Below are 22,331 nucleotides of genomic sequence, written 5' to 3'. Positions count from 1 at the left end.
ATCACTAAATTACTTCTGAATTCTGTTTCCAAACTGTTTGCAGTGCCCTCATGTTTTAAGTGCTTTACACAAACTTGTAGTATTTTTAGCTTCCTATGCTGTGTTTTAGTTACCAGTATAGATTACAGAACCAAATACTTCTTGATAGAAGACATTGTTGGAATTTCTGAAGACGTGTCATGTATCAATGGCTGTGAACAAACTACACAGAATTGAAATTATTATATAGTGATCTTGCATCATGATTTGCTTTGGACAGTGACGTGAAGGTAAATGTCACAAAATTGTAAAAAGATCACAAACTTGTTACTATCATTTAAAACAAGAAATTAGTTAAATAGTCAGGGGAAGAAATGAGGTTGGATTGACACAGTGACATTGATGCGCTGTCTAATTGTTTTCTCATTATACTTGCAAAATTGTATATTTGCCATATCATGCTTAAAATTAGAAAGAGACAAACACAATGATTCTGGCCCGTTTTGTTTATTTATTCCTTGGATTCTCTAGTACTGCTTACTCCCCTAATTAATTAACTCATTTTAATAGCTCAGGTAGTTGCTCATAGTTCACATTACTATTTATCCTTTTTTATTACTAAATCTGTACTTCTAACTTCATTGAACTTTTACTTTTTGATACAGCTGTTTCGGTCCATTGCTTTGTTGCAAATTTTCCCTCATAATCTGTCTGCTGCTGTATGTGTAATACATTTTTTTTAAAGGCATTGTCGGGTTTCTTGGGGTTCCTCCTCTTTAAAATTTGATTCCCTGTGAGTCACTGCTTACCATTTACATAAATCTATTGAAGTCTTTTTCTTGTTGTCTGTTGTTCAGCTGATTTCAGCTGTTAGCCAAATTACATTCCACTTTCACATTCTCAGTTTGTTCATCCAAGTTAGCCAGAAAAAGAAATTTAAAACAATTTCCTTTTTCACTCTGCCATGGAAAAAATATATTTCTTGTCCCTGATGCATTCCAAGATTTGTATCTCATCCAGTTGGTTTCCAAATGGATATCTAGATGAAGTAGTGTTTTTTAATACTACCAAATGCTTTGATAAATGTTTGCAGAAGATACTGTTACCACTGTTTCTTACAGGTGCAGATCCTCATCTAAGACACTGTTATTCTTACCTTCTAGTCCTGTGATTTGTTACATCATCAGTAAAAACACAATTCCATCAGTTTTGTTTGTATTTCTTTTGTTTGTGACCATTCAGTGTATCCATGCTGATAATGTGAAGTGTAGTAGCTGATCTGGGCTGTGTTTGGAGAACAATGCTTTTTAAAAAATATAGTCTGTAGTGTTGGGGGGGATGTTCGGACAGGCTTATCTGATTCTTATTTGAAAAAACTGATAGAACATTTTTGATCTGATGTGCAGAGGTAACTGGGAAAATATGAGGTATAAATATAATATCCATTGGTCTGCCTTCGCTTTGAAGGCCAAAATGAGAAAACTTCTTTGTGTACAATCCCAAATCCCCATGTTCCAGATTCTGATTTTCCTAAGCTAGCAAGACAATACAGAGCTTGCAACTTTAATAGTTATTTTTTAAAATACTCTGGGTCATTATATACTTCTAGTAATTAAATTGAAATGGACTCTCAGCTATCCTTACCGTATGTGTTGCTGAAGAGTTTTGAAATTTCTGGGAGTAAAAAAGCCCATTATGTTCAAGCTTTTTCAGTAAGCAAGGTTGGAAATACAAATGTAGGTAACTGATATTCTTGTTGTATCAGACTTTGATGGCCAAATACTGACACAGGACAAGGAAGAACAAGATACAGGCATTTGTGTATACTGGAGACTGCCCTGGGGGTGAAAACGTACATGGAAACTTGTGTGTTTAACTAACATTTCTCTGGACATTGTAATCCAGAGATGATTTAGTTATTCAGATGTCACAGATGAGTACTCTCCTGCAAACTGATACCAGGCTGGAATTTAATGCTCAGGAGCAAACTGCCTTGGAACTACTTCACTTCAAAGTGTTTGTTCTGCCTTCTTATATAGAAGAGACAGGTCCATCAGTATAAGAGTTTTGGTGGGTTTTTTTAATAAAAAGCCACTCAGCTGATGATGACTCATTAAAATGTCCTCGTGACATGCTGTGTTCAAAAGATCTCTGAATAAATCAGCCTTAGTAAATTTCTAAAAAAATATTGTAATTTGGGACTGTATCACTACTTGGGGCTGTTGCTGTTTTTTCTTCCCTGACTAATGTAAATTTATTGTGTTGGGGGAAATTTGTTTTAAGAATGTGGAATAGTACTGTCAATAGGTTCTAATTTTCTCCAAGACAAACCAGACTATTACAAAGATTATTTTTAAGTCTATTTCATGACAGAAAAGTAACACCTTTTTTTAAGTAACACCTCTTTTTCTTCAAAAATTGAAAAATTCTAGTAGTCTCTAGAACTTTCTCCAGTGGTTTTGAATATGCTGGGGTTTTACTTGGCTCAAAAGCAATGGAAATTCAAAATTTACTGTGCCCTGTCAAAATATTCACCTGTCAAACTTATCCCCCTTTCCAGTTACAAGTGTTGCATAGTTAACTTTTCCATGAGAGCATGAAATGACTGTTACTGGTTGTAACTGTGAGTGGTAACAGTGGATTATGTTTTATAATTCTGTGTATAATATTGAGTATTTTATTTGTCTTGATAGGCCTCAACAAATAACGAGAGTTCAAATCACAGCTTTGGAAGCTTGGGATCTTTAAGTGATAAAGAATCAGAGGTAAGTGTATGGGACAGATCATTATTACCTCAGAATTTTAATGCTAACAAGTAATTTATTTTTATTCTTCTTTGATGCCTTATTTTGTATAGAAGCTTTTAAAGTAAAATGCAGACTACTCAGATAGGTAGCAGAGAGCATAAATTACTGGAAGACGTTATCTCTTGGAAGAGGAACCAGCCTCTGGTTCCTGACTGGAAGAAGTGAGTTTCTTTGGATTTTTGGTTGTGAAAGTAGCTGCTGCTGCTTCTCTGTTATCTATGTAGTCATGGTCTGAGGATGGATACAGCTTTTGGAGCTGAAAATGTTTATGTAGTTTACTGTCTTTTGTTTCATAATTAAAAAGTGTTTCATCAGCACAGATAGCTTTGACTGATCTTTGGATGAATCCTTGAAAATATTCTAGAAACTAGTTTACTGTGTTTTCTTTCCAAATAGGGATTTATGCCAAGGACAGACATCCTTAGTAGACGTCATCTTTATTTGTAAAGCTGCAGTTGTCACTGCATATTTTCTTACCTAAATCCAGTTTGCAATCCAAGAAAAGGATGCATGCTTTTATTAGGTTTAAATGTGCAGAGCTCAGACTTGCCTTGAGTAGAATATTTTCGTCTTAGTGATGAGCATTGCTATAGTTGCACTAATACTACAGCTCTTAGAATGTACCTATTTCAGGGCCAGTGAATGTCTCTGACAGTTTTGCCTCTGTGTGTCACATATTGCATGGATAAGATTATATCCTTTGTAAGCAAGAGTGGATTTCTGGCCTAGGCTAGGCCCTGTGTAACAGTGTGTCATGCTGGTGAGATGGTCATTTGGAATGTGCTCTTGGTGTTATTTTCACGTCAGAGCTTTACTTTGGGGCCTAATTGTTCATTTGCTCAGTCACTACAAGATGCTTTTTTACTGGGCTGTCAGCAAGTGAATTTAATTGGTTCCCAAAGCTGATACCTTATAAATAAAAGTTCTGTATGTGTGATTTGTTTTTCTTGTTGTTTTCTTGAAAAAAGCTCTGCTATGTTTTTTTTTTCTCCTCACCTTTCCCAGCTGGATTATGCATCCAGCTGCATAGACTGTTTTCTTAACCAGAAGATTCTGTCTGCCTGTTTTTTTTATTCATGGCTTTTCCTAGAAATACTCTGGGCAGTGATGCAGTTCTGATGTAGGTGTGGGAATGGGAATGTGCTGCAGTAGCCTGAAGATTATGATGCATTATTGCCATTCCTTGACAGAAAACCATGTCTATGAGTAGTTGAGTGATCTCAGAACACTGACTACATGCATAATAAGTTTTTGGTGTAGGAAAATATTATTTTACAGTTCTATACATGAGATATAGAGGCAAAGCTTTTCCAAGGCATGTGATTTGAAAGTCTCTGCACAGTGTTGTAATCTCAAGTCTTGCTTCTGAGTAAGGATAGTATTTTGTCTTTTAAATATTCTAAGACTTCTATTCTAAAATAGAAACACATATCTTTTTTGAAAATGTCCCTGCACAGAAGTTCACTGTGCTCCATTGCACAGTGAAAGATGAGGCTTACTTACATTGAGTAGCAAAATGCATTTTCTTGACTCTTTTTCAGAAGTTGTTAGCTCTATTCACTCTATTATAATTGTTATAGCAAGTATGTTAATAAATTTTTACAGTTCTTAAAGTTACATCTGATTACTTACATGCTAAAGTACCATAAAAAGTAAGCTGTAGATCTTAGTACTGCAAACAGGTTGTGACATTGCTTTGTTGTGCTGGTTTTTGTCTGTTTTAATAGCATGACCTTGAAGGTTTCATAGTAACAGTGATGGTAGTATATGGAAATCATAATGGAAATGATCATGATGGTAGTATATGGAAATCATAGACTTGCTCACTAGGGAGGCAGTGCCATCATTTGATGTTGGAGGAGCACTGTTGTATTACAGTAGATCTTGGGAGAAAAAAAAGTAGATATGCAAATCTGAGAATCATTGAAATTAATTTCTAGCAGGAGTGTCAATTTCTGATCAAACCCTGATGATGCATTCATGTCATTACTCTGTGCTTTCATCATGAAGTGGCACATTAAATGTGGGAATGTGAAGGGAACACTCTGGAGATGCACACTGAAATTGAGGGGAAAACTAGGATCAAGACCAAGATGTATGTGGCTCTGCTACTATGCCAGGCTGTGTGTGACTTTAATATAACTTTACAATCTAGCACTGGGTAACCTTAAAAGTATTTTATCTTGCTTATGAAATAGTAAGATTTTAATTTAAATCTTGGCTATATGTAAATACTTTGGCAGCTACAGAGAGTAGCTTCAGTCTTCATTTATCAGGGAGATACTCTCCAGCCCCATTAGTCTTCAGTTTCTTGTAATTCAGAGGACTCCATTCATTAGGAAGGATTTTGGAGTACATTTTCTAGTGATTGATGTGTGCTGTACATTATCATGCGAATTCTGTGCTTAGAAAAGGGGGACATGACCTTGTTGAGTAACCTCATTAATAACCTCATTAGTGTGCTAGTACTTTCTGGTTTGGAAGGTTAAATTAAACACTGAAAGAAATCAGAAGAGCTTAAGGAAATAGACATTTATGAATTACTTGAGTTTTGAAACTATAAACCTCTTTAAATGGCTGGTTTTACAAGCCAAAGCAGCTGGAAACAAGTTTTGGTGGGGGAAATCTTACGTGGTTTTTCATTAATTAGATTTTAAACCTTTTTTTCTTGATATGGTAGGTAAAATTAGCTTTTAAACCTTTTTTTCTTGATATGGTAGGTAAAAATTACTACATTAGAATGTAAATGCAGAATTGAAAGTTGGAAAACAAAAGTAGCATGAAAATGCTTAGTTAAGTAGTTTCAATTTAGTTCGTGGAAAGGTAGCTTAGTGTTACCTATTTACCTGGCAATAATTCCAAATTATTAAAGTTAAATTTCTTAGCTATGCTTTCTGCTTTTAGAATCAATAGTCTTGAGTTAACTCCATTTCCGGGAGTCTGTGTTAGATACTTTGCTAATGTATGATAGCACTGTAGAAGATGCAGATGTCAGTTGGATGAGTTTATTTAAAGTAAAATATATTCAATTTAAACTTAATTTACAGCCTGATAATACAACATTTATGGTTGTAAAACTCCCAAAGATATCTTTAAGAAGCTAGTCACAAGAATCAAAACACATTAAAAAAATACATGGTATAGGTAGGGAAGACCTTTCTTGTCCTGCTTGTTCTTTTATTAGTCTAATAATTTTCTAGGGATCACAGGTAGCTTAAAGTGGCTCTTGCCAACATAAATACTGTTGGGTATTTGTAGTAAATTCATGTTTGAGCATATCCACTCAAAGATTTTGGAATTGAAAGGTCCTTGAAATGATTTACTGATGGTTGAAATTTGAATGTTGATATAATTTGCTGTGTTAAGAAAGCATTCTTGGAGCACCAAATGACAGATACAGTAAAATTAGAAAATGATGGTATCATGAGAGAATGAAGCATCTTGTCACTGATCTCAGATTTAGTCTGAGCTATTAAGGAACTTTGGTGTACTGGTAAAATAGATCATGTAATGTCTCCTGTGCTTCCTCCAGTTATGTATGAGGCACCATGAAGAATACACACAGAGAGCTGCAATATGCTGAACGAGAGCAGCTTTTATTATTTAAATTGGGAAGACTAACTGGCTTGAATCCTCAGATCAAAGAGGAGCAAATGTAATTTAGAGATGCTTCTGATCACAGCCCTTACTTGTTATCTGTGTTGTACATAGTGATTGTAATTTCCAGGCAACTGTATAGAAAAATTTATTCCAGAAACATTAACAGATCTTTATTTTTTCACTTTCCATTGATACTTTTCTTTCTTTTCCTTGAGATAAAAGTATATGGGGAGGATGACACTTTCTAAGTGGATAGATATTAACATTTTGAGGAATTTTTGCTCTCTACTTTTTCCTTTTTTTCTTTCTTTTTAATTCTCAGCAGATTCTAGAAATCTATACAGTTTTTTATTAGTTTGGAAATATCTTTTACACTTAGAAAAAAATGTAACATTATTGGCTTCCTATTGAAGTACTGGAACTTTGTGTTTATGCTACAGCAGTGTGTAGAAACACCATCAAGAATCATATTATTTCACTTAAGTATTTAGCTTTAAAATGCCCACACTAAAATACAGAGATATTGGTAAAACATAAACATAAATGAAACAAAAATGGGTATTCAGAAACCCTGGAATGAATGAAAAGGAGTAATTGCTTCAAAATTAATATGCGGAATTGTCTTTTGGGAAATAATTTAAGAATTACTTCTCACTTTCTTAAATACCTCTTCTAGCTTGTACCTGATTGACCAAAGATCATATTATCTAGTTTAACTATAATCTGAAATTGCATCCCTGCTGAATTGTGAAATCATGTTTTATGGATGAGGATTTAAATTTATTTCATAATAATACAGCAATAATACAAATAAATCGAGCCTATGTTGCATCATGTTCTTTTTGTTGTTTGTAGACTCCAGAGAAGAAACAGTCAGAACCTTCCAGAGGAAGAAAAAGAAAAGCAGACACTCAGAGTGAAAGCAGCCAAGGTAAATTAAAATGTAAATTGACTAGGTAGTGATTGCATGTAATACAGCTCTGACTGTAAGCCTTAAAAATTCTGTATTTTCACTTACATAAGATGGCTGTTATGTTTTGGATGATGTTATGTATTCTTGTCACCCTCCCATTTGTCACTGGAAGGGATGGGCAAGTAAAACATGAATGGGACTGGTAATTACCCAAAAGAATCATGAATTACTGCATGTGTAACTCACAGCTATGATACAACTCTGTAATCTTTATAAGAATTACAGCAACTCTTCTCATGCAAAATACCTTGTGGTCTGAATTTCTTTTCAGTAGATAAGGGGGAAAAAGGATTACTGATTACAAAAATATCTGGTGCTTGTTTTACAGGTATATATAAGAACTTAATTTTATTCTTCCTTTTTTGTGGAAGATTGTAGTAGTTTAAAGGGGTGGGGAAATCATGATGAGACTGATTTTTAATATTTGCAAAGTTTGGTTTTTGTCATTCCTCTCTTTTGTTTGACTTTTGGGTGAGAACTGGTGAAAATTTAGCCTCAAGACAAAAATGCATCAGAAGGGGAGCAGAAATAGTTCTGATAACATCTGCATCAGCTTTATTTTTCATTCTAACAGAGCTAGAAAATCTCACTTCAGATTTAAAGCAATGGGCTCCATATCTGGAAGCCTTAGTGATGCAGCATGCTATTAGTAGAATAATCATGTTGTTTGATTAAAATTAATTTCTTCCAAAGTGTTACTTTGTAGACACCTGCTTTGTTCAAAGAACCTGAATGAATTTTCCTATTTTCATTGTTCTAGTAGCCTATCCTTCCTCTTACTAATGAGTGTTGAAATTAGAGATGATGGAAATTTTTTGGCATTTTTAATATAGAAAACATGATAATATTATTTTATCACTGTTTTACTGTCAGCAGCAGTAAAACTGAGTAGTCTGCGCTGCAATATTCTCAAGGAGCTGGCCTAAGAAACTGCAGCTTCTTGGAGTGGTACAGTACAGTTGAAGCACAACAAAAACCTCCTATTGTATTGGAAAAAAGAAACAAGAAATCAATCTCTTGTGTATTACATACCCAGGATATTGACTTTTTAATATGTAAATTAATCCATAAATGTTGAAGAAAAGGATTGTTTAGAACATTGAACTAATTGGAAGGTGGTATAAATCAGTGTAAATCTATTCATAATTGGCTGTGCCAAAATAATTTGACATATTTCTTCAGTGTAGAGCTCTGTAACATGACATCAAATAGATTTTTCTATACTGAAGAGGAATGCAGTCTGTCTCTTTTACCTGCATGAAAGCAAATTTGATAAAGTGGTATGAGAATTAAGCATGAGGCCAGAAATCACTAGGAGAATTATGGAGTAATTCTGGAGGGAAGTAGTAACAATACATACACTGACTGAATAACTACTGGAGAAGTTGGCTGTGTGCTGTTCTAGGTTTTGGAATTATTTTATCTAAATTTTTCTGTTAGAAGTCTTGACACAAAAAGCACTGCCAAATGTTTCTGGTTTTTTATGTTACTCCTTAGTGACACAGCATTATGCAGCAGTATCAGTACAGAGGTGTATTGAACTAGAGAGAATTCATCGGGGCTGAAACAATAGAAAAGTTTGAAAATCTTTGCTAAAAAGTGGAAATCAAATTTACAGATCTATGGGTAATGACCTCCTAATATATTGCAAAAATTCCTTTCTATAAATAAAAAGCTCTGAACAATAGTCCATTTCCAAGATGTCTCCTGACAGGTTGTCTGACTTCTACAGAAGAAAAGCCCAGTCTTAAGATTTATGGGTCATCTTAGGGCCAAACAGAGGAAAACATTTGTGCATTGGATAAGGTATAGGTGCAATCTCTGGAATGCCAGGTGTGGGTCAGGTCCTCCTGTTGAAGAAATACAATTCATGTTAGTTCTCCTGAAGTCTCAATCCATTCAAGATGAATTCTAATCTCAATTTCTGGTGTTTTATTTCCCTAGTTAACACTGTGATTTACCCAATTCATTATCAGGTTAAGAGGACTGGAAATACTTGTCATTCTCTATGCCCTCACTGTTACTGGCACCTAGGAAAAGCCTTGGGCAGAATATGTGGGCATGATAACTCACCTGGAGTACATAATGTTAGTAGATATGGTCAATTTGATACTTAGAAATAGTCCTTGAAAAGGGGAGCGACTTAGAACAGAAGGTTTGATCTGTAGGATGAGAGATTAATTTCATGTTATCTTTAAGAGGTCTAGAGTTTCTGTAAAGTCTACTCTAAACTGGTTTAGGAATTGAGGGAGACTTAATATCTGATTTCTCAATGAATGGAATATGCAAATCCCTTTGTTTTGGGAATCCGTTAATTACCTATATAGGGACATCAAGTATTACCACATCAAAGAAAACCAATTAACAAGTGATAAGATTTTACTATAATTATTTTATATGTAAAAATGTAAGACACCTCCACAAGTAATTTATTTAACCAATTCTAATGTACTGCTGTATTTATTGCAGGAAAGAATATTGGGGGACGTGGTCACAAGATTAGTGACTATTTTGAGGTAAGAATTTTGTAAATTTTACTTTGGTTTTAAAATTTTCTTCTAAAATATCCTTTTAGCTTTTTTTGGATGCTACAGCATTTTTGGTTATAATGGACAGACTTCTTGAGAGACTACTTCTCTTTTCTTTCTGTATGCTTCTCAGTATTAAACCTTGAAGTAGAGATGCAGTCATCTCTTGATGGAGACGAACTGAACTAAAATACAAAACCCATTATTTTTCACACTGTTCTTTAAGCAGCTAAAGGTTGCACTGATAAAAGTAATAGAATCTGATTTAAAATTCTGTGTAGAGACGAGCTGTAGAGTGTAGTGTGTACTTTCAGTAGATGTATAATGTATTTTGAGAAGATTGACTCATTGGGGTGCCTGTGTGCTCTGCAGTACCAAGGTGGGAACGGCTCGAGCCCGGTGCGAGGCGTGCCTCCTGCAATCCGCTCTCCTCAGAACTCACATTCCGCTCCTTCTTCTGTAAGTCTGCAGCTTCATAACTGCACCACATAGGTTTATAGCCTCAAAGTAGCAACATTGAAAATAATCTGTATTCAAGGGGGGAGTTTTCACATTGAAAATTATCTGTATTCAAGGGGGGAGTTTTCAAAGGAATCAGTCCTGGGAAAGAATTCATTCTTCCGCCAGGAAAAAAAGAAATAAAATTAAGTATTAAAACTAAATTTCCTATTAACACTGGGTCATTTTTTCTTAAACATCTTTTTAATACAAGGTAGTTATGTAAAAGCTTGAATAAATGTTAAAATGTTGTAATGATGTCTATTCGTAGGCCTCACACAAAAAAGGGGAGTTTTTTTGTTAATTATAACGAAACTTGGACCCCTAGCTTGGGACTTTGAAAGCTGAGGTTTTAATAAATTGTAATTTTTTTCAATAATTGATACCTTTTGCCTCTAAAATTCTCTTTGCTTGTGCTAATTCCTTTTTTTCCTTCTCATAAGCACAATTTCAGTGCCCAGCATACCAACGTGCTAAATGGCTAAACAAATTTTGCCAGTTACAGAAAAGATTTGTTTTCTCTGAAGGTGGACCTCATCTTTTATTCCATGTGCTTTCAACTTCAGGCATCCTCTTGATCTTGCCAACAATATGGAGTGTAATACAGATTTTGGAATTCAGCTTGAAAAATGTCTCATTCACACAAACTAGGTTCATTAACAGGATTTGCTTTCTGATTTGCACTTGCTTCCCCTCTCAGGTTCTCCCATGAGAACTAAACATTCCAAAAATAACTCACGTTATTCTTGAGTTGTGAAAACTCAGAACAGAAAAATAAGTCTTTGTAAGACTAACATTACCTTATGTCAGTCTTGTATTGTCTTAAATCTTTCAGTCTGTTTCCCAAAAGTGACAATCTTAGTTTTCTCAGAGAATGTATTGCATCCTTCCTGAGCTGCAAGTGGTATGTAACGCCGTACTGATAGCTCTCAATGCAGTGCTCCAAGTAGTAGCTTGTGTACAAAAATACCTTATTTCTCTGTTTCTTTGAGATGTTCCTATCAAGAGTGGTACTAAGGCTATGCTCATAATTAAATACTACAGCTGTATATAAAATTCTTTGCTTTCATGCTTTTCAGGTTCGACAGAATAGTCCTTCTCCTACTTCATTAGCTTTCGGGGACCACCCTCTCACACAACCAAAGCAGTTATCTATTAAAATTACTCAGGTAACTTTTTGAGTAGATCATTTTACATTGCAGAAAAAAAAAAGTAATTATGTTTATTTCTTTGTCTTTTAACTTATTATAAACTCCTAAAGACTTTGAAAAGCTTTGCTTTTTAAAATTACCAAAGCATTTTTCAGTTATGTTCAGCAGCTCATAATTTAAATATCTCTGGTGAGTTTTGTATTCTGCACTTGCTCAGCTCACAGCATGGCACTTCATGATTACATAGATGACCATGGCATTGGTAGGTTTTGCTCAAGATTTTAGCTGTTGTGTGATTTTAGAAGTAGAAGCTGCTTTTTCAGGCAGTATTTGAATTGACAGCTGCCATTGTCATACTGCATTTAAAATCCGACATTGAAGAAGAAAAATGAGATGGATGAGATGGCAGTCAAAATGATCAACGCAATTCTGACATGACTTTTAAAAGCTGAAATCAACTGTTTCATTCTCTCTGCCATTTCTGATGTGATCTGTTCTTTCACATTAGTCAGAAAAAGGTTGCTTTACTGTTGACTGATACAGAGAAATTAATTAGTGGATGTTTACATTCTTTCCCTGTTTTTTATGCTTTTTTATGAACAATAACTTCTCAGTTGTTGATGAAATATTTTAATACTGTTAATGGTTTGTCCCAACTGTTCACAGTTGTCCTCATGAAGAGGGAAAGTGATTTTGAATAAGAACCTTTAATGACACTTCCAAACACCTGAAAATAAGATTTTTCTGGTCTTGTTGAATGTTTTAAAGTCATTTATTTCTCTGCCTAACGAGCATAAAAAGAATAATGCTGTAGCTGTAAAAAGAAAGGATAAATATTTCAAAATGTTCTTTCTAGACTGATCTCACAATGCTGAAATTAGCTGCACTAGAAAGTAATAAAAATCAAGACTTGGAAAAGAAAGAAGGTCGTATAGATGACTTACTCAGGGTAAGTGTTGGACGTGGGTAAAGGTATTTATTCAGAACAGCAGACTGAATATGAGGATAATCTTTTAGATTTTTAAAGAATTACTTAAAAGGTATAAAAAGTTTTTAATTTTTGTAATTTTTTTCTTAAATCTAAGAAGTCTGTATAATATAATGTATAAGTTTTTTTCAGCTTCTGTGCTACAACTTGTTAATGATTAAATATGTTTATGGGCTTCTGAAGGTGCAAAGAAAGCCGATGCCATTTGCAGGCAGTTGATTAATTCCTTAAATTCAAATTATAATTCACCTAATGGGTGGTTTTGGTTTTTTTTTGGTTCTAATTATGAATAGGCATTATCTGTGGAAAAACTGTTGGCATTTTCAGAATGGAGGTGATTGTGACAGAAATAAAATACAGGCAATGAATAACTACTTTGAGTAAGAAAACTGTACTATACTCTAAGACTTGTTTTCAGAAAAAGAATCCTGATGTTTATGCTCTTGAAGGAAACACTGGAGAGGGGATATACAGAAATATGAAATATGAAACAAACCTGTATTTCACAATTTGTAGTGTGTTTAGTGTTTGTATGTGTACATACATATGTACAATACATAAAAATATTAACCCATGTAATGATGTACTATGAAATTGTATATGTAGATTGTTTTAACACATGTTCAACAGTATGGAGTAGACAACTTTAACTTTATTTTTAACTTTTTTTTAAAATCAAAATAATATTGTTGTGGGATTTTTAAGGTAATAAGTTAAATATAGTTGGAACACAGGGAATTTGTTAAGCTTCCTACTCAGATAATTAAAACTTTTATAATTGTGAAATTTTTGCTTTCTTTTAAATTGGAGATGTTAGGATTCACATGACTTGAGAATCATATATAAAGATGTGATGCTAAAATTTTCCGGTTTGAATTTCTCAGCCCTCAGGGGAGAGCTGAACATGAGATTGGTACAGAGTTTTTGTATATTCTCATTATGCTGAATGCTCTATAATACAGAATGCAGGACAATGTAAAGGAAAAAAAAAAAAAGAATCAAGGCATCCTTCTATAGATAGGGATATATCTGTGAAATGAATTTTTTATTTAAATAGATGTGTTTATGCATGCATAAACATCCTTACTTTAGTCATGTGAAATTAGATATATTTATTTTATGTGACAGCTGATTTAAAAACAGTGTTTCAATATATCTCTTCATATTTTGTATATATTTATTAGGCTAATTGTGATCTTAGAAGACAAATAGATGAACAACAAAAACTACTTGAAAAATACAAAGAAAGGTTAAACAAATGTATTTCAATGAGCAAGAAGCTTCTGATTGAAAAGGTAAGTTTATTGCTCTTAAAATCTTCATTATAAAAGCTTGGAAACTGCTGTAAAACTCCATTATGATTCCTTCATTTTCACTTCAACTTTTTCATATTTGTCACTTGATTGAAACTTTGTATCCATGGTCTCTATCTGGCAATATTTTTATAAACCTGAATAAGCTAAATAAAACATTTAACCTTTTTCAGATTGTGAAAAATGTACCTTTTTAATTTAAGGATTTACCCATCGTAAGTTAAGCAAAATAGCAAATCATTAAAGTTATGAATTTAATATATGGCATATTTTCTGGAAAAATTTTAAGATTACACTGGATAAAAGAATTTTTGAACATAATCTGTTGTGAAGAGGAGATGGATAATATCTCTTTGTGAGACACTTAAGTGGCTATGGTAATTTTTGATGTAGAATGATAAAATGCTGTGTCAGCTCAGAATTAATGGAAAAAAGGAAATGAAGATGACTGCCTTCATAATACCATTAATGAAAGAGTCACTTTTTAAAAATTTCACCCCAATTATATTTAAACTAGTAGCAATTTATTAGGCAACAAGGATACTTTGTTTCTCTCCCTCTTCTTTAAAATAGCCTATTTTTAAAAAATCCTTAAAAGTTAATAGGAAATCAATGTTATTAGAAATTAAGGTACAAAAAAGTTTAAGACAAACAGCCCCAGTGCCTTCCCTAGTGCTGGCTGCTGGATCCTGCACATACACAATGGCACAAAGCAAGCCATTGGAGGATTCATGAGTTTTCTCACTAGCATGTCATAAATAAATTATTGCAGATCTTTTTAAGTTCCAGCATGAGGGGAATGCAGGGGAAAGATGCATCACATCTGTTTGGCATGATAGTAAGTGCATGCCTTCTGACTGAGAATCCCACAAGGGATGTTTCCTGTGAAAAGCCCTTCTTCAGCCTAGAAGTCTGTTTGTAAGAACAGCCTTAATTCTGACAACCTCTCACTTTTTGTGTATATGATTTTGGGCCATAGACATTTGTTATGAAGCAAGCATTTGTAGCAATCAAAGAGGTTTCCTTGCATTAGGTGTTCACAGTGCTTTTTCTTTGTGGGAGAGCAGGCAGACTCGGTTGTCACATCCCAAGGGTGCTTGTGGTGGCAGTGCTGGTTCTGAGAAGGGAATCTGCTTCACTTCTGCAAGTGGATATCTGAGTGCAGTCAAGGCTGCCCACAGTGCAGTGCCACACAGAGGTCCCTGCCCCAGGTCACTTGGTACCAGTACTATGGTAGATGCTCTGGCAAGGAATTTCCAGGCCAAGTATAGGAAGTGCTTTCTTTATCATATTTGAGTCAGTTATTTGTTGTAGTAGACATGTACAGGTAGAATCTTAATTATATCTTCTATGATGCTGATACTCTAAATAAAGTGCTTTTTTAATGAGGAGGAGCAGCAAACTTTATAGGGAAACAGAGCCAAACTCAGGGGGGATTTTGGTGCACAAATTGTCCTCTAGTACTGGTTCTGGCAACTGCAGCTTGAGTTCTCTAGAAATTAGAATAAATGGGGTAAATACTACAACATATTTTTGTTAACACTTCTCTTATCCTTGCCTTAAAAGGCTGTTGGAGGAGAAAAAAACCCTGAGTGTTTTATTGACTTTTTGAACACTTTAGTGTTACTAACTATGAAATTTTTTTTGTTGTTTTCTTAGAGCACACAGGAGAAGCTGGCAAGCAGAGAGAAGAGCATGCAAGACAGATTACGCCTGGGGCATTTTACAACAGTTCGTCATGGTGCTTCATTTACTGAACAGTGGACAGATGGCTTTGCTTTTCAAAATCTTGTGAAGTTAGTCAATGCTATGTTCTTAAAGTTCTCACTAATTGTTACTTCCCTCTAGTGGACTTTTTTATTACTAATATTCTAGGATTGAAGCAGCTTTTCATATGTTGTATTTTGCTTTGCCTTTTGAAGACTGAGAATAAAATATAGAACTCCATTAATCAGGTGAGGGAATGCTAAGGTTGTGTGTCTCTGAAAATCAGTTTGGTTCCACTTTAACTATCTTTACAATAGCACGAATGTCGTAAATAAGCAGCACATAGTTATTCAACTCAGCTGATAGAATTATAAAGGTAAATTAGTGATTTTTCAGGAAGCTAACCAAGTATGCCTGGTGGTCATTGGGACAAATGAGGTCTGTGAAGTTCTCCCTGGTCACATAGGTGCTACCTGCACATCCTCATGGCCGCACCCTTCTCTGGCATACAGCTCCTTAGTGCTGTGAAGGAGCAGTGACAAGTCTGGCAGCCTCAGATGGGATTTAGTGCAAGTGGATGGGGGAGAGCAACCACCTGGAAAAGAGCTGCCATAGCAGGTATTCCAGCAGAGATGGGGCCAAGGAAAAGGGCTCTGCAAGACTCTCAGAGATGGTGGTAAAATAATTATGCAGTGCTTCCAAAGGAGTTCTTTGGTAATTAGTCTGATTCATTGGAAGTACAGATAGATTTATAGATAAAAGAATACATATATTTTAAGTAATTCACCAAGAGTTTTGTTTTTGAAGGACAGTGTTTTTAGTCCTAGCATTATGGGATTGCCTGGGACACTGCTTTTTTAAACAGTCTTACAATCAGTCTATAGATGTATTTGGCATAAAAGCTGTAATCCGTTACCATACAACTGAACTGATGGTTTATTTGGGAATGACCAGATCAAATTCAGTATTTGGCCTATAAAAATCAGGTGCTCTGTATTGATGGTGTCAGGGAGTGGTTTTGATTGTATAAAATAAGATATCCACCAGCTAAGATGTTTTTTTTTTCCTTTTTCTAGTGCAGAAATCATCCATAGCACTTTAAAAAACAAAACAAAAACACCAAAACCAAAACCCCCACAAAATCCCAAAACAACAATAAAACCCAAACAATCTCCCTGAAACTACCATATATTTAAAAAGTAAATTGTGCCATAACTTTAGCAAAATTTTTCCACTTCACGAAGAACACTGGTGTTCATTCTCCTAGGGAACATTTTCACACGTTCAGTAAGTTTTTTTAAATTTCTAAATGCCTTATCAGTTAAAAAGATAGTTCTTGAAAAAATGCTAATTGATGAAACTTTAATAAAGCTCTTTTTGGGGTTTACAGGCAGCAAGAGTGGGTGAATCAACAAAGGGAAGACATTGAAAGGCAGAGAAAGCTCCTGGCCAAGCGAAAGCCTCCAACTACAAATAATTCTCAGGCACCATCTGCCAATTCTGAACCCAAGCAGAGGAAAAATAAAGCTGTGAATGGGGCAGAAAACGATCCCTTTGTTAGACCCAATTTACCACAGCTGTAAGTTTAACATTTCAATCAGTCTTTTACATAAATTCTGAGATATTGTCTGTGTGTGTTCTATTCAAATAACAGCATAAAAAGGCACTCGGTATATTCAGCAGCTATATTCTGACTAAGGACTTGCTGATGCTAGGGAAATTTGCACCACTGTCTATGAAGTTGTTGTACAATTGCACTGTCTATGAAGTTGTACAATTTATTTTTGGTAAAGTCACCAGAGATGGGCCCATTGTGGGGATAGGAAATGTTCCTTATGTTATCCTGAACTAGAAGTCTCCTTATCCTGTCTTCTTAGTCTTCTAATGTCACTGATACCAATTGAACTTTTCTGTATCCACGTTGGTTTAAGAGCTTCTCTTTTAGTTGGAGATTATTTTTTTCCATATATCAGTATCTAGTTGACAAAAAAAATATTTTTTCAGCCTTTAGTATGTGAAGACATATTTTAAAACAAATAGAAATGTCTTTTCTCTCCTTCTGAATGCTACATCCCAAGACCAACTGTCAGAAGTTACTGATCCCATTTCACATATTGACAGTGTTGTCATTTTTTGTCATTGTAACATAAAAATGGAAAGTCCTTAAAGAACTCTCTTTTTTTCTGGGGACATCTTTTTCCTGCAGACAGAAAGGGTATAATTCAAGGCACACAAAGATGTGTTCTTGACATTTCATTTGAATGTTTTATGAAATTGCTGCTTCAAGATATTAGTTACTGCCCTTTAAGCCAATATGCTGCAGCTGATAGTATATCTGTTCCTAGTTTATTTTTAAATAAAAAGTAAATAACTAGGTTTTAAAAGAATAGCAAATTAATCTGTGTTACTCTGCAGAAGTAAGCTACCTGTATTGAGCATAGTCACTTGCCACCTCTCACATGTGGAGCCAGTAATTTATACCTGCAGGGATGGGGGGTATATAAATTGCTCTGGTTAGATCTGCTAAATAAATACATTTGGACCATCACTTTGAAGACAGCTGCATGTGTTTTGCATAATGTATCATTCTTAAAATTCACATTGTGAAGTTGTTTTACTGTGACAAAAATACCATGAAAATACAGTAGTAAGGCTGGCAGTGTAAACAAATCTTGGTTAGCATTACTCCTGTTTTGGTAGAGAGCTGAAGAGTCATTGCTCATTGTGACTTTTTAGTAATACTTAGTGCCTGTGTTCTTCTTAGACCATAATTAATACTTCAGAATAGTACAGTAAATATTGCTGTTGTGTTAAAAATATATTGCTGTGTGTTTGAATGTAATCCCTCCTGTTATTAAAAGTAACATTTAAGTAATGGAAAATACCTGAAAATTTACAGAAATTTTATTTGCTAACTTTTGGTTGGTTATACTCCCATAATCTTAGTGCTCCTTTGAGAGATGATGAAATATAAATTGGGGAAAAATACAGACAACATGTTCTAATTTTTAATTAGGGCAAGATGAAGTCCTGGTAATAAACTTCAGAATATTTTCTGGTGTTACATGGTGTTAAATAATTTCCAATTTACTAAAGATTGCAAATTTTCATTTCATCTGGCTTAACCAGTTATGTGTTAAATGACACATGAAAATGCTTGCCTGTTATGGAATTGTCAGGAGAACAATCAAAATTGTCCTTTTGCGTCTAATCCTAGCTAAAATGTAAGCAGTAATTGAATCAAAACTGTTTTGCATTTAAGTATCATAGTTTGATCATTAGATAGTCTAGATATGAGATTACTTGCCTGTATCATAAGCTTATCAATTTTGTTTCAGATCTTTGAGGAGATCTGTAGTGCATCCTGAGATCATAGAGGCATTTAGCCACATGATGCTCTTAGGCCTTTACTTGAAAAGGGTCTTTTGTATTTAGGAATTGTTATAACTTTGTATTGTAGTATTATGTGTTGACTCCTTTCTGCTTCTCAGTACAGAATTAATTGTTTTGTGTATCTTGGTAGGACATTAATTATGCACTTCCATTTTAGAGTAAATTTGTCATGTGCTCTATGTGATTCTCTCCTCTTACATTGCTTATCACTGTTTCTGCATTACTTTGACTGTAATGATCTTAATTAGTGTAGTCAAATGGAAAGGCTCTGCTTTTATGAGGCATGAGGAAATGCAGAGCTGCTTGAGATTAATGAACTAAACCTGTAGTGAATTAATACAACATGCATACAAGTGATCAAGCAGATTTATTTAAAACATACAAATGACTTGCTAGGGTTTGTTACCAACAGGTGTCTTTACCACTGCATTGTTTGCTTTAAAAAATATCTCCAGCTTCTGGTATTGATGAGACAAAATGATCTACAGCTTTGTAACAATCAGGAGTATTGAAGCTTTTCTGCAAACAGGTGTCAACTATTTTAAAACAGACTGAAGATGCTGCCTGAGGCATTCCTAATAACGACATTGTTTGAATTTAGCTGAATTTACTGTGGTCTCTGATAGGAATGTAAAAGCAGACTTTTTGCTCTGAAGTTATTGTTATAAAAGTGGCCAGTTTGCCAGTGTCTTGTGAGTGAATGGTGGCTTGGTGCTTCAAGTAACATGGAGCACATGAGTCTAAACACTGTCGTGGTTTTCCATCATTCTTCCCCTTTTGTGGCCTAAACCAGAACTAAAAGTAGTTTCAGTTTTGAGAGTTCTGTTTTCTACTGAGCAAATTCTATTAGTCTTATGTGAAAGGAATAAATTTAAATATATTTAAAGAAAAAAAATATTTGAAGTAGAGGTTGCCTTTTTAGCCCTGGAAAAAATTCTCTTTGAAACCTCTCTTCAAGTTCTTTGGAGGCATGAGAGAGGATTCTGTAAGAGTACAATGCAAGTCCCCACCTTTTGGAAGCAGCTCTTTTTTCACGAGACAGCTGTTTCTAGGAGCAATGTTTTATTTGATTTAGATGGTGGAATCCTTCTTCTGCAGCTTCAGCCATTTCAGTTGTATTCACTTCCCTGTCACCTGTTCCAGTGCTCCCCAGTTCCTCCATGGCAGCCTGTATGCATCCTTGTCCCTGCGTGCAGTTTGGACGAGGGGAGCAGAGGGAGCTGGCAGGGTTTGTGACTGTGGCTGAGCAAATGCATCATAGCAGGAGCATTCTGTTCTGTATGGAACACATGAAAATATTTTCAGGAACTTTTTCAGGCTGAAGTGCCAACAATGTGTCTGGGCTTTACTGGACAAGTAAAGACAGCTCCTTTCCTGAGGCAGTCTATTTTTAAGGCAGACATGGAAACAATGGGTGAAAAGACATCATGAAAGGTTTTGACTTGGTTGAAGTTTATTCATCCTTGTAGAAATTTGGGGAACTGCAGTGAAAATAAGCTTGGACCCAATGGGAAGAGCTTCAGAAATTGTAGCCACAAAACTTGGATTGGATGTGTATATGGCTGTTTGAGAGCATGGCTGCATTCTGCTGTGCCTGTGTATCCAGGGCAGAGGTGGGAAGAAAGATGCTTGTAAACATACCAGGCTTGATCATGGTGAGAACCAAGAAACACATGGCTAGTTTGGGATTTTGTCTTGTCTGTACCCACTAGTAAAAGAATTGTGATTGTAGAAAGTTTTTATCTGCACTTGTGAGGAAGAAGGGAAAAGAATACTTGTGATGTCAATGCATGTATATTGTGTCATAACCTTTGAAATTTGATGGTGAAAACATAAGCCTCTGAAAAGCCTATTCTTTCTAATTTAAAAAAAAAATTAATTGGTGGTAATCAAGTCTTTCAAGCCAGGAAAGCTATCTACTTTCTTCCATCAACAAGTGAGAGGCACATCATAGCCCTTTATGTCACAGGAGAATTATGCTACATACACAGAGTATGTCCAGTGCTTTTTGGGGAATTTCTGGAATTTATTGCATGTGTTTCAGAGTTTATTTAGCTGCAGACAGCAGCCAAATTAAAGTTATTAAAATACAACATTTATTGTACAGTAATTTTGTGCAGAAAAGATCATGGTCAGACTGTTCCATATTAATTCATGCAACCTGTTCCCAGCTGCCCTTCTTTCCCAGTGCTCCTCAGATTAGCCCCAGGCCTGACTATGCAGCTTTAGATGGCAGCAGCCTTGTTTCTGGTCGATGTCCCTACCCTGTGCTCCTCAGCCTTTCTCCCTCCATGTCTGATGAGACCTGTGTGTCTCATTTGATAAAGGAGCAACTCCTTCTGCATGAAACTGCGGTGTGTTGTAGGTGCCTTGGATGGTGCTCTGAGCAACCAGATCTAGTAGGTGGCATCCCTGCCCATGACAGGATGTTGGAACCAGATGATCTTTAAGGTCCCTTCCAACCCAGACATGGTGTGATTCTGTAATTCTGTTTTCAAAAGGTGCCTCTAGGGTGCCACTGTCCTGCAGAAGGTGTGGTGAGTGGATGCAGGTAGAAAGTGGTGGGCTGATGGGGAGCAGTCTCTAGGCTGGTAGGATGTTTTCAGACTGTGCAGTGAGCTGATGGCCTACAGCCAGAAAACAGACACTGTTATTGGCTTACTGCTTTAGTTGTGTGCTATTTTAATACAAACTACACTGTATTTTTAGATAAAAACTAATAAACTCCTAAAAAAAAGTGTTTCCAAGTATGAGAGAATAAAGGTTTGTTTTTCAGAAATAAATGAACAAAATCCAAAGTGACTATATCTGTGTACAGCTCTGTGTTTTATATGCCTTTCTCCAAAATGTGGTGGTCAGTAATGACAGTTTTAGATTGCTGTGAAACATGCTGTGCTTCTAATAGAGTTAGATTTGTAAGGAAATAGAAAAATGGAAAACAATCATTTATTGGGTTGTGGCATAGAAACATGGAAAGAGTGACTTTGAATGTTAATGTTTTCAATATGATGTCCAAGTTGTGCTCTGTGCTCAAGAGGTCTGTCTCAGGACTTTCTGAAAGACGATATTTGCTAGAGCAGTCTGGGCACTTTGTAACGCTGTGGGGACACCTCAGGTTTTATAAAAAGGACAAAGTTTTCTGTATTATGTTAGTTTTTAAGGGGATCTGTGGTTTTAGGGCTCTCAGTGTTCACTGAAAGTTCTGACAGGTCATGTCATAAACTTCATATTTTGAGTGTCTTTTACTGGTGGTTCAGCTTTGCAAAGTCACCTAAAATACTCACTCTTTTTCTTGAGAAAGACAGAATTTACTGTATCTGTATTTCTGGAAACCTGTAATTCATAGTGTAGACTAGGATCTGGGAATGACAATATTCAACCTTCTAAACATTGG

The 22,331-nt window shown here is 35.2% G+C and overlaps 1 protein-coding gene across 2 annotated transcripts in view; it reads left to right on the top strand.

The window, feature by feature from the left end:
• The window catches only part of TLK1 (tousled like kinase 1), a 68,407-nt gene that overhangs the window by 26,821 nt on the left and 19,255 nt on the right, over positions 1-22,331 (top strand). For both annotated transcript variants that reach the window (XM_063162115.1, XM_063162114.1), the window contains exons 3-11: positions 2,673-2,744; positions 7,242-7,317; positions 9,829-9,875; positions 10,260-10,346; positions 11,465-11,554; positions 12,393-12,485; positions 13,709-13,819; positions 15,497-15,633; positions 16,935-17,123. In XM_063162115.1, coding sequence (XP_063018185.1) covers positions 2,673-2,744; positions 7,242-7,317; positions 9,829-9,875; positions 10,260-10,346; positions 11,465-11,554; positions 12,393-12,485; positions 13,709-13,819; positions 15,497-15,633; positions 16,935-17,123 — 902 coding nt within the window. The remainder of the gene's footprint in view (positions 1-2,672; positions 2,745-7,241; positions 7,318-9,828; positions 9,876-10,259; positions 10,347-11,464; positions 11,555-12,392; positions 12,486-13,708; positions 13,820-15,496; positions 15,634-16,934; positions 17,124-22,331) is intronic.

The sequence above is a fragment of the Melospiza melodia genome, chromosome 8 (assembly GCF_035770615.1).
Source record: "Melospiza melodia melodia isolate bMelMel2 chromosome 8, bMelMel2.pri, whole genome shotgun sequence".
NCBI lineage: Eukaryota > Metazoa > Chordata > Aves > Passeriformes > Passerellidae > Melospiza > Melospiza melodia.
The sequence above is the reverse complement of the archived record's forward strand: the minus strand, read 5'-3'. Positions and strand labels throughout refer to the sequence as shown.